Here is a 15,017-nt window from a genome sequence, read left to right as displayed (position 1 = left end):
GCTAATTTAATGCCATTTTCTCTCTTTCTTTACCAATAACCTCTCCCTGGTGGTAGAACTGGGAACAAGAAAACTTCAAGTACTTAAAGCTGGCAGTTTTTTGGCTTTTTTATGATTTTTTTCCAGATTGTCAGCAAAATGAATGTTTAGCTGGACATCTGTATTTTGTCTTTCATTTGGGTCTATGTCCGCTGCCTCCAAAGGCTTTTTGAAAAGGTTCTGGGATCTGCAGCACTAGTGTTTTTCTCATGATTAGAGATGTAAAAGCCAGTGTTTACAGCTTATATTGTACTCATTTTTTTGGTGTTATCTGCAAAATTAAATAGCTACCTGTAGGCTTCTATGCCTCGGTAACGTTTATGTAGATATCAGTTTTTTAAATGATCTGATGTCTTTTTTTTTCTGATTCCGAAAATACGTTTTTTCCTAAATTTTATCCCAACAAGTGAGCTGTAAATGCCTGAGCTCTAGACAAAACTAATTACAACTTTAGTAGGACAGTTTCCAGCATTAAAAGGAGATGAAAGACAGCAGAGAGCCCAAATTTCAACAGCCCATGTTCTACTGGAGTTTAATTCCATGTATAACTCAGTACGTACTTCTTTCTTGGTGGAGGGATACCGAGTAGTTCTTTTCTCATTCCTTTTTCCTTATATGATCGCATTTGGTTAAATTTGTTGTTTCTTTGTTCTGATACAAGCAGTCTTTGAATTTGGAATATTATGATGGTAGGTATTTCAACCCAAACCACACTCTGTGTGTAGTGATTCCTCTCCCACATTTTCCCCTCTTACTCATGCCAGTCCCATGTGCTCCATCTCATTTAGAATGTAGATCAGACGTCCATCGTATTTTGTGTATGCACGCAGTCTTGTTTGTGCTTAGTGTCGAGGAAAACATGGATCGAGGGTGGTGGTGTATGTCAAAATACCAGCTAAGGCACCAGAAATGTCTTCAACAGATTGTATATTGTCCCATTCGAGGCATGCTAGTACCGGGTGTTGGGGTCTTAATACCAGTACCAGTATGTATGTTAAGTGAGCTTTGAAAGCAGCATTTGCTTAAAGCTTAAAGGAAGAGTTCAGTCCAGAAGAGCTGGGTAGCCACTTTACTGTGTCAGGAGGCTCGAGCCTCATGCTAGCCAAAGACTCGAATGCTGTGTTTAATTAGGCTTTATTCTGTGGTTAGTTCACTACGCTCTATCAGCAGATATTTGTGTAGTCTAGAGATAGAGTGTTTGAAGCGTGTCAGGCTCTGTATGCCAAGTACCAGAACCGGGGGCACATCATGTTTGTGTTGCTTTATCTTTCCCTAGCTGCTTGAGTAAACAGCATACTTTTAAAACTACATTTTATCAGCAAGGGGACTTTTCATTCGGTCTGTACAGTGCTTAGGTTACATGTGAAGCATAAACCCTTTCTTAACTTACGCCAGATTTTGGTCAGAAATCTTTGCAGCACATCAGAGACAACTTCAGTGGTGTAGCTGATAGCTTTAGACTTACTGATACAGAGTCAGCTGCTTTTCTTTTTGTTTTGGGTGGGGTTCTTTTTTAATGCATGGAGGCATTTTATCACTAGGTATTAGAGCATTTCTCTCCTAGTTCTGGTCCTAACCATTATAACATTGCATTTGCTAGCATGGTAGCATTTTGTAGCGCATCTTAGGTGCTAAAGATGTGCAGTTTGCTGCTACAATAGAAACTGAGACATCTTTGCTCACAGCAACTGAATAAACCCTTGTCATCCTCTGTGGCTTTCACTCATGGCAATTGCAGCATTACAGGTTTCCCAGTGCTGTCTTGGGGCTAGTTTTAAGGGCAGCACGAGCGGAATCAGGTCTGTTGGTGTTTGCTAGACTGATGTAGTAGTTGATGCTTTCAGAGCGATGCACAAGTGAATAATCCTCACTAGTGCTTCTGAGGGGGGACATAGAGTATTTTTGTTCCCACTTTTAGGAGAGCAAAACTGAGGCACAAAGAGTTCCTTGGATGTTTGTTTATTCCCCTTCATCAGAGTTGCCTGGTGGTGTTCACTTCTGGTAAAATTTGGCTTGCAGGGTTTGGGGTTTTACCATCTATGCCTTCTGTCCCACCCAACCCTGACACGTACACGACCACAGATAACACATGGTGGGAATGGCACAGGCTGGAGAAATGTCTCCTCCTTGAGCCATCATGATTTAAGTAAATGGCTTTTCCGACTAGAAGTGGCCATGCTGTTAAAGAGTTTAAGATACAACAGAAGCAGAGGAAGCAATCTGCTCCCTTAATCCTAGTCAAAGGAAAATTACTTCAGGTAGCAGACCAGTGGGTTTAGTTTTAAGAAGGTTGTTAACTCTGCAGAGCCAGAGAGTCAGGTAGACCTGGTTTAAGTCGGCTTTGCCATGGGAACTCTTCCTTTCAGGCCACGGAACTTAAATAGGATTAAAAGAATAATTTTGGATTTTTGGCATACTAGATTCAAACTGCCTCCAGTGAAGTAGTTAACTGCCTTGAGGGTTCAGAGCAATCTAGTTGAATGGATTCTGGACCACCATCAATGAGGCAGGCAGAGCGTGGCTCTCTGCTTGCAAATTATTTTAATTTGGGGTTGGGGGGGAGCCCTGCTGTCTCCAAATTGTGAGAACCCACCTTTCCACACAGGTGTTATCAGTGAGCTCTGTGAAGCAACACTGTTCTGCTTTGCCACTGGAGCTGTACAGAAGGTCCAAACGTGAACTGTGGCCCTGGTAGCGTTGCACAGCTGAAGCTAGGAGGTGGTGAGACAGAGGAGCAGGGAGGGCAGAAAGAGCAGCAGAACTGTCCTTAGCCAAGAGCCAGAGGCTTCCCGTGTTGTTTGTTGATGGTAGAAGAATTAACAGGTTCTGTTTTGAGCCCACCAAATTAATTTTTTTCTGTCTTTTAACGTTGCTCTAATAAAGCATGGTTTACAGCCTTCACTTGCTGTCTTCTATCTTTCATTCTTTCTTTCTTTTTAACACTTAAGTTGCATGGTTGTCTTTAGTTTTTAGCATGTATTGATCTGCAGGCTAACGTGGTTAAAACTCTAATAGCCCTAACCCCTTACCTTGCCATATGAAATGTGGAGCAGAACCTGAGAGCAGAGCCTGAGTCTCTGGAGGAAGGGATGTCACAGCATTGGTCCCTCACTGAAGGTGGTGGAAAGATGGGGTGCCGGGGTTGCTGTTCCCTTCCTGGCTACGGGAGATGATATCTTTTAACTCCAGGATCAAGCTGATTAGATCTCCCTTGCAGTCGAGAAACATCTAGCCCCATTGCCTAGGCAGCAGGCCTTGCTTTAACCCAAGTCAAACGCAGTTGCCCTTGAGAACACTGAGGACCAGCAGTGGAGCTAGGGCACCTCGGCGAGCGGGGGATGTCACCCAGCGACATTCAGCTGCTGTGCCGCGCTCGGGCGCTTCCTCTGATGAAGTTGCTGAGCTGAGGCGAGGTATCGACTGGAGGGGGAGAGCAACCTGCTCCTTCACGTTGGCGGCCTTGTGCAGCTTAGCCGAATGTCCAAAGTTTTTGTGGCAGAGCTGCTCTAGACAGACTTTGTCATATACCTCGGGCTGTGTAACAGCGGTTCAGCACTTCCCATGGAAAGTGTGCTTGTGAATAGGAGGGCTGGAGAGCCATCATTATTAGGGTCAAGGTGGCCACTGAACGTCTTTCTGCCAGATGCTGTGGTTGTTTGCCTCATTATTTCTGTCCTGCTGCTAGAATTGTCTTGCATATACTTGGCAAGAGAGATGGTGTGAAACTGTCATCTGTTTTCATTGCTCCTTTACATTATTAAGTGGACAGAGGGAGGAGAAAAGATCTCTGTCGGGTCACTTACTCATTTATTTGAAGATGAGCGGCTCTTGCAAGACTCATATTCCCTGGTGTGAAATAAGCTCCCTGTTGCTCCTCACCTTTGTACCTGTCGTCGTGCTCTTCACCTACTGAAATTGGATCCCACTCTGGAGTTAACATGGATGGCCTCTCAGAGGAAAATTCCCTAAAACGCAGACGAGCAGCTTCCCAAATCTACCACTCTCCCTTAAAACAAAAAGTAAAACTGAGTCGATTTAAAGCCACAACCTGCAGGCCATACAACCAGTTATTCTTGTTATTTTGGATCATACTCTGTTTATCCTGTTCTTTTCCTGGTTTTTCTTCTGTTTGCTTCGTTCGTTCGTTTTGTTTTTATTTCCCCTCTCTCTCATTCTCTCTATTATATATCCCTCCTGTCTGACTCTGACGTTTCTGGATTTGGTGTGGTTCTTAACAAAGGAGAAAGCAGTGAGCAGTAGTTTGCGGCCGTCCTTGCCTCCCAAGGGCAGTGCATCGTAAGACACGACAGGTGACACAGGTGTAGAGATAGCCCTGTTGAGTTGGACAGCGTTATGGGACATCTTGAGATACCATCAACTATCCAGAGCTTTTATTTTATAAGGATTAATTTTTTTTTTTTTCCCCTGGAGGAAAGTCAAGTTTGTAGATTAGCACAGTGGGCTCCAAAAACGTCTTCTCTGATTTTCTGATTATTAAAATCACTAAGGAAAGGAGGCGGCCTGAAGAGGAGGGGGACGAAGAGGCAATTGGTGAATCCTTTCCAAATCTGTTAGCCGAGGGGAGGTTCCCGAGCGGGCTCGGTGCCGAGGACTCCCCGCCAGACCCCCAGGACGGCGCGTGGGGCCGGGGTGCCACCCGCGCAGAGCCCAGAGTAGCTAATTGACGGCTCTTTGCTTTAGATAACTGTCTCTATCGGCGTCTCTGCCCTTTATTCACAGATAACTCTCTCCCTGTTTCTAGGAGAAAAAAAAAGTGCGTTCGCTACATACAAGGTGAAGGCAGCTGCGTCAGCCCACCCTCTTCAGATGGAAGCTTACTAGACTCTCCTCCGTCCTCCCCCGCCATGCTCGCCTCCCCCTCCAGAGACTCGAAACCACAGACTGAACAAACGCAACCCCTCTCGCTCTCATTGAAGCCCGACCCACTGGCACACCTGGTCATGATGCCGCCGCCATCCTCGCTCGTCCTCGCCGAGAGCGCTGCGAGCAAGCCCGGCGCCCTGCCTGCCACCAGCTGCCCCAACGGGGCCCTGGACCACCCGCCGGCCGCCCTCCCGCCGGCCGCCGCCGCATCCCTAGCACAGCCCTCGACGTCCTCCTTGCATTCCCACAGCTCGCTGGCAGGGACACAGCCCCAGCCGCTCTCCCTCGTAACCAAGTCCTTAGAATAGCTTTAGCCTCGTTAGCCCTTTCGGTTTCCCTCGGGGGGATTGAATTCTGTTGGGATTTGGGGTTGTTGTGGTTTTTTTTTCCCCCTTTAATTTTTTTTTTTCCTTGTCCTCCTCCTCGTCGTCCGCTGTTTGTCGTCGTTTCTCGGTTTCGTTTTTAATTCGTGCCACGTGGCTACATTAGTTGATGTTTTATCGAGTTCATTGGTCAATATTTGACCCATTCTTATTTCAATTTCTCCTTTTTAAATATGTAGATGAGAAAAGCCTCATGATTCTGCCAAAATTTTTATCAACAGCTGTTTAAAGTCTTTGTAGCGTTTAAAAAATATATATATATACATAATTGTTATGTAGTTCCAATAGCTTAGTTTTAAAGACTGATTTTAAAAATTAAAAAAAAAAGAAGCAATTTTGAAGCAGCCCTTGCCGGAGGCATTGGTTCTTTATTATTTGTATTAAATACGAGCTTGCGAACCAATCATTTTACATCTGGTTTTTAAACCTTTAAGGGCACAACGAATGCAGTGCCGCTACTACTTTTTTTTTTTCTTCCTTGTGTGAAACAACCTTTATTGTGATGTTACTTGTTATTGTTTAAATGTACAGAAACAAAGGGTTAAAAAAAATGTGTTAATATACCTTGTTCCATGGTGTTGTTCTTTTTGGGGGAGGGAACGCTACTCAACAATTAAAAGTATCACAACGCTATTGGACCAGTAGTATTTATTGCTTTAGAAATTGCTTGTTGTATCTGTATGTTGTCCCTTTTTAAATGTTTTTTTCTTCTTTTTTTCTTGAAACATTGTATAAAGGTTTTTTTTTTCCCTTAGTGTAAGCATCTTATATATAACAACTCATTTGTACAAGGTTTTTAAGTTTATATATAAATGTGTATATATATATTTTTTCCGGGATTTTTGTTTTTTATTTCCTTTTGTGATTTTTTTTTTTTTTTTGTGCTATATGAAACACAGTTGCCACCAAATGGACATTCGCAGATGCATTTTTTCAAGGATCAATAGTGTAAAAAAAAAAAAATTTGCTTTAAAAGCCATTACACACGAAAAGACTTGAAAATTTAGCAAGGGAATTTTTAGCAATGCTGTTTGAAAAACAGCAAGGTCCAAGTGTCTCCCGTTCAGAACTGCAGCTGAATCCCCTGCGACATTAGGACTGTAGGCTGTGTGCAAAATTTTTATGTGCCAAAATTCTCAGTGACTTTTAACTTTCTCCCAACAACTTTATTATTTTTTTAATGCTGTAATTTTTTTGTTCATCATGTTTTGCTGTGATGTTACATAGGTAGATATGTATGTAGTTTTAATGTCACCTATAACAGACGTGTTTGGTAGCAGATTGTCCGGAAAGCATTTAAAATGAAGAGGTATAAACCCTTAAGGGCCAAATTCTGTATATTAGATTATTCATAAAAGGAAAATCAGACTGCCACTTTTATGTACACTTACTACATACAGGTAGGTAGCAAACTTAAAACAAAAAAAAAAAACTAGGCATGTTGATGTTGCAAAAAACGCTGTATAAAGCTGAAAAATTGTTCATCTGTTCATTCAGTGCCATTGTAGTTGACATGAAGCGATTGTAAAACTGTCTCAGATTTTTCTCTGGTTTATTAAGATGCTAACTATAACATTTTTTGTGAATACTTTGAATGTTTCCTAACAGTTGTGATGTTACTGTTCCGTTTTATGCTCTTATTCCGATTTTCATTTTTAATGGTTTGGAAGCCATTTTTTGTAATGAATAAATGTTCATGCTGTACAGTATCTGTAGCATGCAGTTCTGGATTAATAAAAGCAACTTAGTATGTGCAGAGAATGACTTGTCAACTCATTTATGCGTTGACTGCATTTTACTCTGGCTAAAAAGATTTACAGCCCGAGTGGAAAACTCCTTGAAAAAAATTTGTGAAAATAGTGGCGACTTGCAGCCAGCTCTGGTTGTGAGCAATCCTCTGTTTCCTTTGGGTTCCCATCCTGCCGCCTGCTAAATTCGTTTTGCAGTAGCCCTCCCCGCTCAGCAAGCTTTTCCAATAGTTGAAAATCCTTTTTTTTTAAAGCAAATGGCACATGATTTGGCAAAAGACTAATAGCACGTGAGGTAAAGTAATGTCGTCCCTCTGTGTGAAGCGATCCTGACCGGGGGACAGGAGGCCAGGGCTGATACCTTTAATTTTAAAACATTTTTGTTCAGCCTGGTGATCCCACAACACAGGGCTGGTGCACTATAAAGGTCACACAGGAGACCTTAGGTAGCCTTCATTAGAGTCCTTGTGCTGGCCTTAGGGTTTATCTCCTGGATAGATTTGAGGCCATTTTTGCATATATGTATATATGTATATGTATATATATTTTTTAATGCAATGAGCCCTTGCAACACAGCCTGCTCTCAGCGCTGAGCATCCAACATCCACCTGATACAGCAATGCCTGCAGATGCTGCGGGATGAGAGTGAACTTAAATGCAAGAATTTTTATTAAATGGTTGATTTGTTTGGGTTTTTTAAACTAAGTAGGGATCTAAGCTTTGTAATTTCCAGGAATCTCTCGGAAGTGGATGTCACCATAGCCCCAGTCGTCTTGGAAAATCTCAGCCATAGTAATTTCTGCAATGGCACTGGAGGGCAATGAAATGCAAAGGTCTCAGAGCAAGCTTGTTCCCTGCCATCGTGCCAGTGTATTGCTCGGGTAATGCACTTCTCTTCCGTTGGTCCTGATGGGCTCCGTGTAAGGGTAAGTATTCTTCCTCGTATGGGGAAACGGGTGAAGTGATTTTCTGCAGAGACCTGGGAACGGGGCCGTTTTAGGGAGCCCAGCCCTGGTGCTGAGACTGGGCTGTCCCTCGCTGGGGGGTCTGACAAAAGCAAAACTGGCTGCAAAGCAGTTGTCTGTTGGCTGCAGAAGGAGTTTGCTTTGTAGAGGGGCTGGGAGGTGCTGGGTGAAACACTAAATAATGTTTAATCAGAGTATATAGTACTTTAAATTGCTACCACTTTTTTTAATGACTAGTTTACAAGCAGAAGCCTCTTTTTTTTCCCCCCAAACATGTTAATAAAGGGTAACATACATGAGTATTGCTTCATATTTCCTATTAGAAGGATTAAGTCACAGTGAATTTTTTACCAGGCTCCATTTATCTCCCTTGATCCAAGGCCCGATGCTGTTTCTGTTGTGGTCTACCACAACGCTCCCCTTGACTTGAGTGGAACACGTCCCCTCGTCACCCGCGACAGGCGTGTGGGCAGGCTGGTGGGACGGGGCTCTGCGACGGGGAAGGGGATGCCACCGCGAAGCCTTTGTGGAAGATGCCAAATCTTGCTGTTGGTGGTAGCCAGCAAATTGAATGAGATGCTCAAATTACTCTCTTGCCATTTAAAGTTTCTAGGGAATTTTTTTCTTCTAAACATTTTGACTCTTGCTAGAGCGTGGCCATCCGTCAGCCAGACACATGTGCTGCATCTCTGCTGGGGATAGCTGCTCTCTTCTAAAGTAAAACATAGTGCTCCAGGGAGATCTTTGAATGCCATGATTCAAAGGAGACGCCATCAAGGTATGATTCATATATTCAGCAGAATAGTGTGTTCTTTGCTCGCTGCTTTATTAGCAAGCCTTTGGAAAGCAGAGTCCAAAAACAGTGTTCCTGGACAAATTGGTTTTCCTTCTGTCTGTGTGGTGAGTGAGGCACGTGTTCGAAAGATAGGTTGAACAGAGCTCGCGAGTGGTGGTTAACTCGTGCTGGGAACTCGTTTGCTGTGGAAAACAATTGCATATTCCCGGGAAAGCAACCGCCTGGGTTTCCTGTAGGTTGTGTGTTGGCTGTGTCCCTTGATGGGTTTATGCCTCCAAATTCCCCTTGCTCGGAGGGCCTGAGCTGGGTCAAGGCTTCTGGGAGAAAGTTACTGTTATTCATATATAGTCCCTGTGTGCCCAGGAGTCACAGCCAGGGACCCCATCAGACCAGGTGCACTGGCAACATGGTGGGAAGGCAGCCCTTCCCGTACACTGTAGGTGTAAAACAGGGTGAGCAACTGGCTACAGGGGTACAGCCTGATCCCCCCCTTCACCCCCTGATCCACGCAAGTGAGAGCAACCTCCAGACGAGGGGGTGACAAACTGGCACGCTCTGTCCTCCAACGGGGCTGCCGTGGGACAGCGTGGGGCCCTACGTACAGTAGGTAATTCACTGTAGCTATTGCTTCCATCTGTTTTTATGGGATAAGGCAAGGAAGCAAGTCAATGTATTGCATGTTCAGGAGACATTTATTTTCCATTACTTTTGTAAATCTCATTTTTCACTTAGTGTATGGAATTTTAAAAAGTTTAAGCAATTGCTGACTCAATAAAGCAGTGCCACATGGTTTTAAGCTTTGCTTAAAAGGCAAAAAGGAAGGGAAAGGCAGGAAAAAAGAGCAATCTTTAGACTCCTGTTCATTTCATTAGACCATAAAAAGATGAGAAAAGAGAAGTCACAGTAAAATAGTTGCATGGGCCATTGCAACAATCATGAAAGCAAACAATAATAATAATAAAAATGAACGCGTGTGACAGCACTGCCCAGCTATATCTGGCATACACATAGGAATGCTCTGTCACCTAAGACTCTGGGTAAAGATTTTAGATGCTGTTTTGGTAAAGACGCTCCAGCTGAAGACTAAATTCAGTACAGGACCAATGTTGAGCTTCAGCGGTCTTTGTTGGACAGGAAGGCTATAGCTCTTGGAGCCTTAAAACTATGAATATGCAAATGTGCTCAGGGATTGTAGCAACTGCTATAGTATAAAAAAAGGATAGACAGGTACTTTAGCATTCATTTTAAGATGTTCTTGGAAAACATCTTGAGAGTTTTAAGGCAGATCAGCTACAACTGAATGCAGCCCAATGGCCCGTCATGGTCAATAATGTTACCAGCCCATTTTAAGCACTCCCTGAGGACAGGAGTCTGCCAGCCCCTGAACTGATTTCCTTCAGGGATCAATCCAAAATATGTATTAATGTCTTGTCTCCATGTTCTAGGAGTTGCTCTTTTTCTGAGGTTGGAAATGCATTTAATTTGGGGCAGGGAGGTGTTAGCCTGGACCTCTAAGGCAGTGGAGATCATGAAGTCATGCTGTCTGTCCATCTGTTTGACCCTCTCCTGATAACTCTTGAATCCTCTGGCATTTTGAACCAGATTTGACAGCGGCAGTCAAACTCTCAGAGATGATAAAGTCCCTGTGAGTTCCAGGGAAATCTCTGCCGGCACTGAGAAGAGAAGCTTTCCAGATCCGCTGCTGAAGAAAAGGCAGGGAGAGCTCAGCTGTTATCCATTCTCTCTGGCAGCATCCAGATGGCCAATTATCACACGTCTACTTCTGGACCAGCATCTGTGCTCTCCTGCCCAGCTGGCAGGCCAAGAAGATTACGTAGGAGACATGGAGAGCGTTGGGGTGTTGGAGGGAACAAGGGACATGGGAGAGAGTTAAGGGTATAGGGAAAACTGGAAATATTGCAGCTGCAATATGTAACATTATGTAAGATTGCAGCAGGGAAGCGAGGGGAGGGGAAGGACGATGGGGAGAGAGGAGACACATCTGCAGGACAGCAGGCCTTGCTGACGTTGCTGCTCACAGAGCAAAGCTGCTCTGGAAGAGCAGTCGCCATGGTGTTACCAGCTCCTTGTGTCCTTCCTTCCCGTTATTTGCTTGCACCAGCTCACCAAGGAGAAGCACAACCCCGTTGCCCTGGCCTGGCCCCCCCACCGGAAAGGTCTGCAGGGTGGGAAAGGTTCGGGGTGTTTCCACAGTCCTGGAGCGTGGTGAGGAACGGAGTTGGGTGTGCGTAGCAAGAAGGTTTTGTTGTTTTTTTTTTTTTTTCAAAAAAAAAAAAGAAAAAAGATTGTTATCTTATTTGCAAACAAGCCCATTCGTAGTAGCTGGTTCCCAGGCATTAGCAAACACCCTGGTTTTAATCTTCCTCAGAAAATGTCTCCTTTGCTCCCTTATTTTGTGTTCCATTTTGAATATGCTGCTGGGGTATTTTTGGATCTAACTATATCTTTTTAATCTGTTCCCCCCGCCCCTTCTCAGCCCCCACTGCCTCCCTGCCTGCTCCTCCTTCAAACTTATATAATGGCACATTATACAAAATAGCTAAGCAGGTGGTATTTTTAAAGACAGTGAGTGAGCATTTTTTTGGCCTAAATTTGGAACGAAACAGATGGATTTTAAGACTCTGCTTTTTCTATGAATAGTAACCGTTGTTCTCCACTGCCTTAAACACCAGTTTCAAGACCACCTCCAGCAACCAATCAGCACTCCGTTATTTAATTATAACAAAATTCTTAGCTCTGTCTGCTGCTGCATGGGCAAGTGGGGGGCACTGGATCAACTTCTGGAGCCAGGCAGACTTGCCAACAATAATTTTCCTTTTCCCAGAGGGCCGAGGGGGCCTGGAGCGGGTTCCAAGTTCCTCCTAAACTGGCTGTTCAGTTTGGGCTCCCTGACAGAGTGCTTGAAAAGGGTTATAGAAAGGCAGATAAATGCACTTCTTGTTGCAAGCTTCCCTGACAAGCCAGGCCTCCAGAACAGTGATCTCATTCCTGCCTCATTATTAGTGGTGCCAGATTTTTTCCATTAACAGGTAATTGAGTCGAAACTAAAATAAGCGAAGTTTGTTTTATCCAATGCATTTTCTTGCTTGCTTGTGAAAGAGAAACACTTTAGAAAGGAGTTTGCTTTTAATGTTCATGGCAATGTATTTACATCTTAGAGATTCCTCTCTGCTCTAGTGTAATTAACCTGACTGGTCTTTTTGTTATTGTTGTTTTGAGTTTTAAAGCAAAGACATTGGCAAGGCTTAATTCTTTTTTTTAATGGTTTGGACTCCCCAGGACCAGCAGGGTTGAAATTGCCCATTCTGTGCACGACCACGCGCGTTATCCCGCTCCCGTGTGTGTGTGTGTGTTCACGTTGTGCGATTGACTTCACCCACGGCCCCAGCGGGGAAGCAGGAGCAGGAGCCCAACGGGACGATGCCACGCACCACTTCCAGGCTCACAACGAGCTTTCCCTTCCAGAGGGGCTGCAGGGACACTGCTGGGACCAGCCAGTGTCTTCTCTCCTGATTGAGCAGCAAAACAAGGTGGCTGCCCATGAAATGCTCATGGTTTTGCTGAAGATCATTCTTTGTTTCCAATCCACGCGGTTATGAAGGCAGAAAGGACAAGTGTAAAATCTGGGCTACGCATGCTTCTGCTAAGACGGCGTTGCTTGTAGAGGAGGAGAGAAACTTTCTACCTGTCTGGGTGTGTCTGTGCACAGGGATTGCCATGCTGTCTGCCTCCGAGCCAAGGCAGTGCCAGTGCCAAGAAAACCTGAGCAATTCCCCAGTCAATGGCTTCAGGCTTCCCTGTGCAGCCAGCGGGTCACCTCCTCCCCCTCCTTGGCTGCAGGAGAGCCGGCCCTGCCCCGGATGAAAGGCAAAGGCCTCAAGAACAGCACGTGAAGTGCTGCAAGCCCTTGGGGAGAAGGATGTCCTGCAGAGAAATTACTACCAGTTTGGATGTCTTCTTCCCATTTTTTGAGGCATCTCCCTGATGCCTCCTAATCTTGTGGTGTTGGGCTGCCTTGGGGGACTCTGGGCCACCCTACACATCAAGCAGTGAATTCTCTGTGAAATTTGCAGGACCGATGCCCAGAAGAAGGGCTGTTTTCTGACCTAGCTTGGGCATCTGAGGCAGTTGCTTGTGGAGTCAACTCTGACCTTACCAGTAGGAAAAGCAGTTGCCTCTTGTTTGCATCCTCCACCCATGTCCTGAAGTAAGCAAAACCCAAAGAGTTTTTGCATCGTTTCAGCTACTAGTTTAAGAGCAAACAGTTAACGATACTGAAGAACAGACAAGTTTCATGTTTGTGGATTTGCTTTTCTGCTTCTGTTTTGGGCTATTCATGGAGGTAGGTGCCTTCCTACTTTACCCTTGTGAAAGAGGCCACGTCCACCAGTAACACTAGGACTTGAGCACTTTGCCCACAAACTAACATCCTTGTATCAACCACATTTCTGTGTGACCTCTTCTCTGGCCCTTTGCAAAGGAGCAAAGGGATGGGAGCGTTGCAGAAGGGCCGGTAGCCGTGGACAGAGGGAAGGGGAGGTTGAGCAAGGAGGGTACTGACAGCAGGCCGTGGGACAGGGACCGCGGCGTGCCCCGCTGCAGCTGAGACCCCGTAGCAGGGCAGGGCAAGCGGGCGGCTGCCGAAGTGCTGAGTGTGGCAGCGGTGCCTGCCTACTGAGCTCTGCCTCAGCCTCACGTCCCCTGGGCTCTGAGAGGCCAATTACCAATTCACAGAGCCTGTTTCAGCACAAACAGGACCTTCAAAGAGATGGGAGCCTTTCTAGTTTTGTTTTCTTTTTTTTTTTTCCCCCCTTCTAAAAATATAGAAGCAGAAAGACCCATACTTTAAGGTCAAGTACATAATTGTTTCTAACAGGAATTTCACACATTGTCTCTTCCTCTGGGCAGGTATCGCTGGGTCAATTACTCTGACTATCTGATGACAGACTCGAGACACAATAACCCCCATCCACACTTGAACACATCCTCTCTAAATTAAAATTTACAGGGCTTTTTGATTTGTTTTGTTTAATCGCACAACTTTGGGGGGGGTTCTGGTTGGAGAATTTAGCCAGCTTTCATCTTGTGGAGGTCTGATGCTGAGATTTCTCTGGCCGTGAAGCTGTAGGAGAAATCAGGTGGGTGACATGGGAGCCGTGGTCCCGTGATAGCCCTTGTCTGGGCTGAGGTGGAGGGCCCGTGGGGGGAAGACTCCGAAGGAGCACAGCAGACAATGCCTGTTAACGGCTGAAACGAAACAAGATGCCCAAACTACGTTTCAAGCAGTCTGGGATATGCATTAACCAAGTCCCTCAGTTTACCTGGCTCTAAAATGGCTGCAAAAAAGATGCAGTCATGAGGCGTGCTGGCTTGCACAGCTCTTATTCTCCGTAATAAGCATGTTCAGGACCTGCACAGCAAAATCAGGGTTGCCACAATGGCAGGAGATTAAATTCCTTCTCCAGTCACTCATTCCAACATATTTGCTTCTCACTGGATTTTCTGGGATACTCCTTGTTGTACCAATGATGTGGTTTAGTTCCCTGTTTACTGCATTAATTTTGCTAAAGCAGCCAAGTGGCTTGCTTTTATGAACTTCTCCTCCTCTGCATCATGAGGGGTGACAAAGAACTTGGATTAGTGAAAAACCATTGAACAAAGTGGCTTCACTTCAAACTGTTTCATTTTGAGAGATGAACTTTTTCTTTCCTCCAGCCTCTTTATATTTTTAAGTGAATTTAAATTAACAGACATCACTCAGGTGTAGGCAGTACACAGACAGGAAAGATTTGCCATTTACAAATCTGTTCACTCATTAAAGCCTTCTGTTTAGCTAGAGACCACCTGCAGCATGGACAACAGTACAGACCCCTCCAAACTCTGTCCTTTCTTCAGGCTCCTCTGACCCGGATGAATGAGCTGAGGGATGTGACAGCCGCTCTGCCTTCTTCTTCCTTCAGATCCTTCCTGTTCCATTCACACTTTACACAGTGTTCATCACCGTTACATCTCAGCACCTCAGGTTCCTTCCAAGAGCCACCAGGTTTACCTGTTGTCTTGCATTTCACAGGGATGTCGTAGTAGCGTCAGCTCCACCTCACATGTTCGTAACCTAACCCAAAGGACTGGTTTTGGGTTGAGTTTCACATTTGTATAATATTTGATATGTTTTCAACAAAAG

At 44.8% G+C, this 15,017-nt stretch overlaps 1 protein-coding gene across 10 annotated transcripts in view; it reads left to right on the top strand.

The window, feature by feature from the left end:
• TCF7L2 (transcription factor 7 like 2) overlaps positions 1 to 6,945 on the top strand; it is a 181,385-nt gene extending 174,440 nt beyond the window's left edge. For 7 of the 10 annotated variants that reach the window (XM_082309059.1, XM_082309056.1, XM_082309058.1 and 4 more), the window contains one exon: positions 4,802 to 6,945. In XM_082309059.1, the coding sequence (XP_082165185.1) occupies positions 4,802 to 5,231 (430 nt within the window). In that variant the 3' untranslated portion in view covers positions 5,232 to 6,945. The remainder of the gene's footprint in view (positions 1 to 4,801) is intronic. The other 3 variants (XM_082309053.1, XM_082309061.1, XM_082309060.1) reach the window with 1 other exon arrangement.
• The last annotated feature ends 8,072 nt before the right edge of the window (positions 6,946 to 15,017 follow it).

The sequence above is a fragment of the Platalea leucorodia genome (assembly GCF_965183815.1).
Source record: "Platalea leucorodia genome assembly, chromosome: 4".
In the NCBI taxonomy this organism is placed as follows: domain Eukaryota; kingdom Metazoa; phylum Chordata; class Aves; order Pelecaniformes; family Threskiornithidae; genus Platalea; species Platalea leucorodia.
The sequence above is the reverse complement of the archived record's forward strand: the minus strand, read 5'-3'. Positions and strand labels throughout refer to the sequence as shown.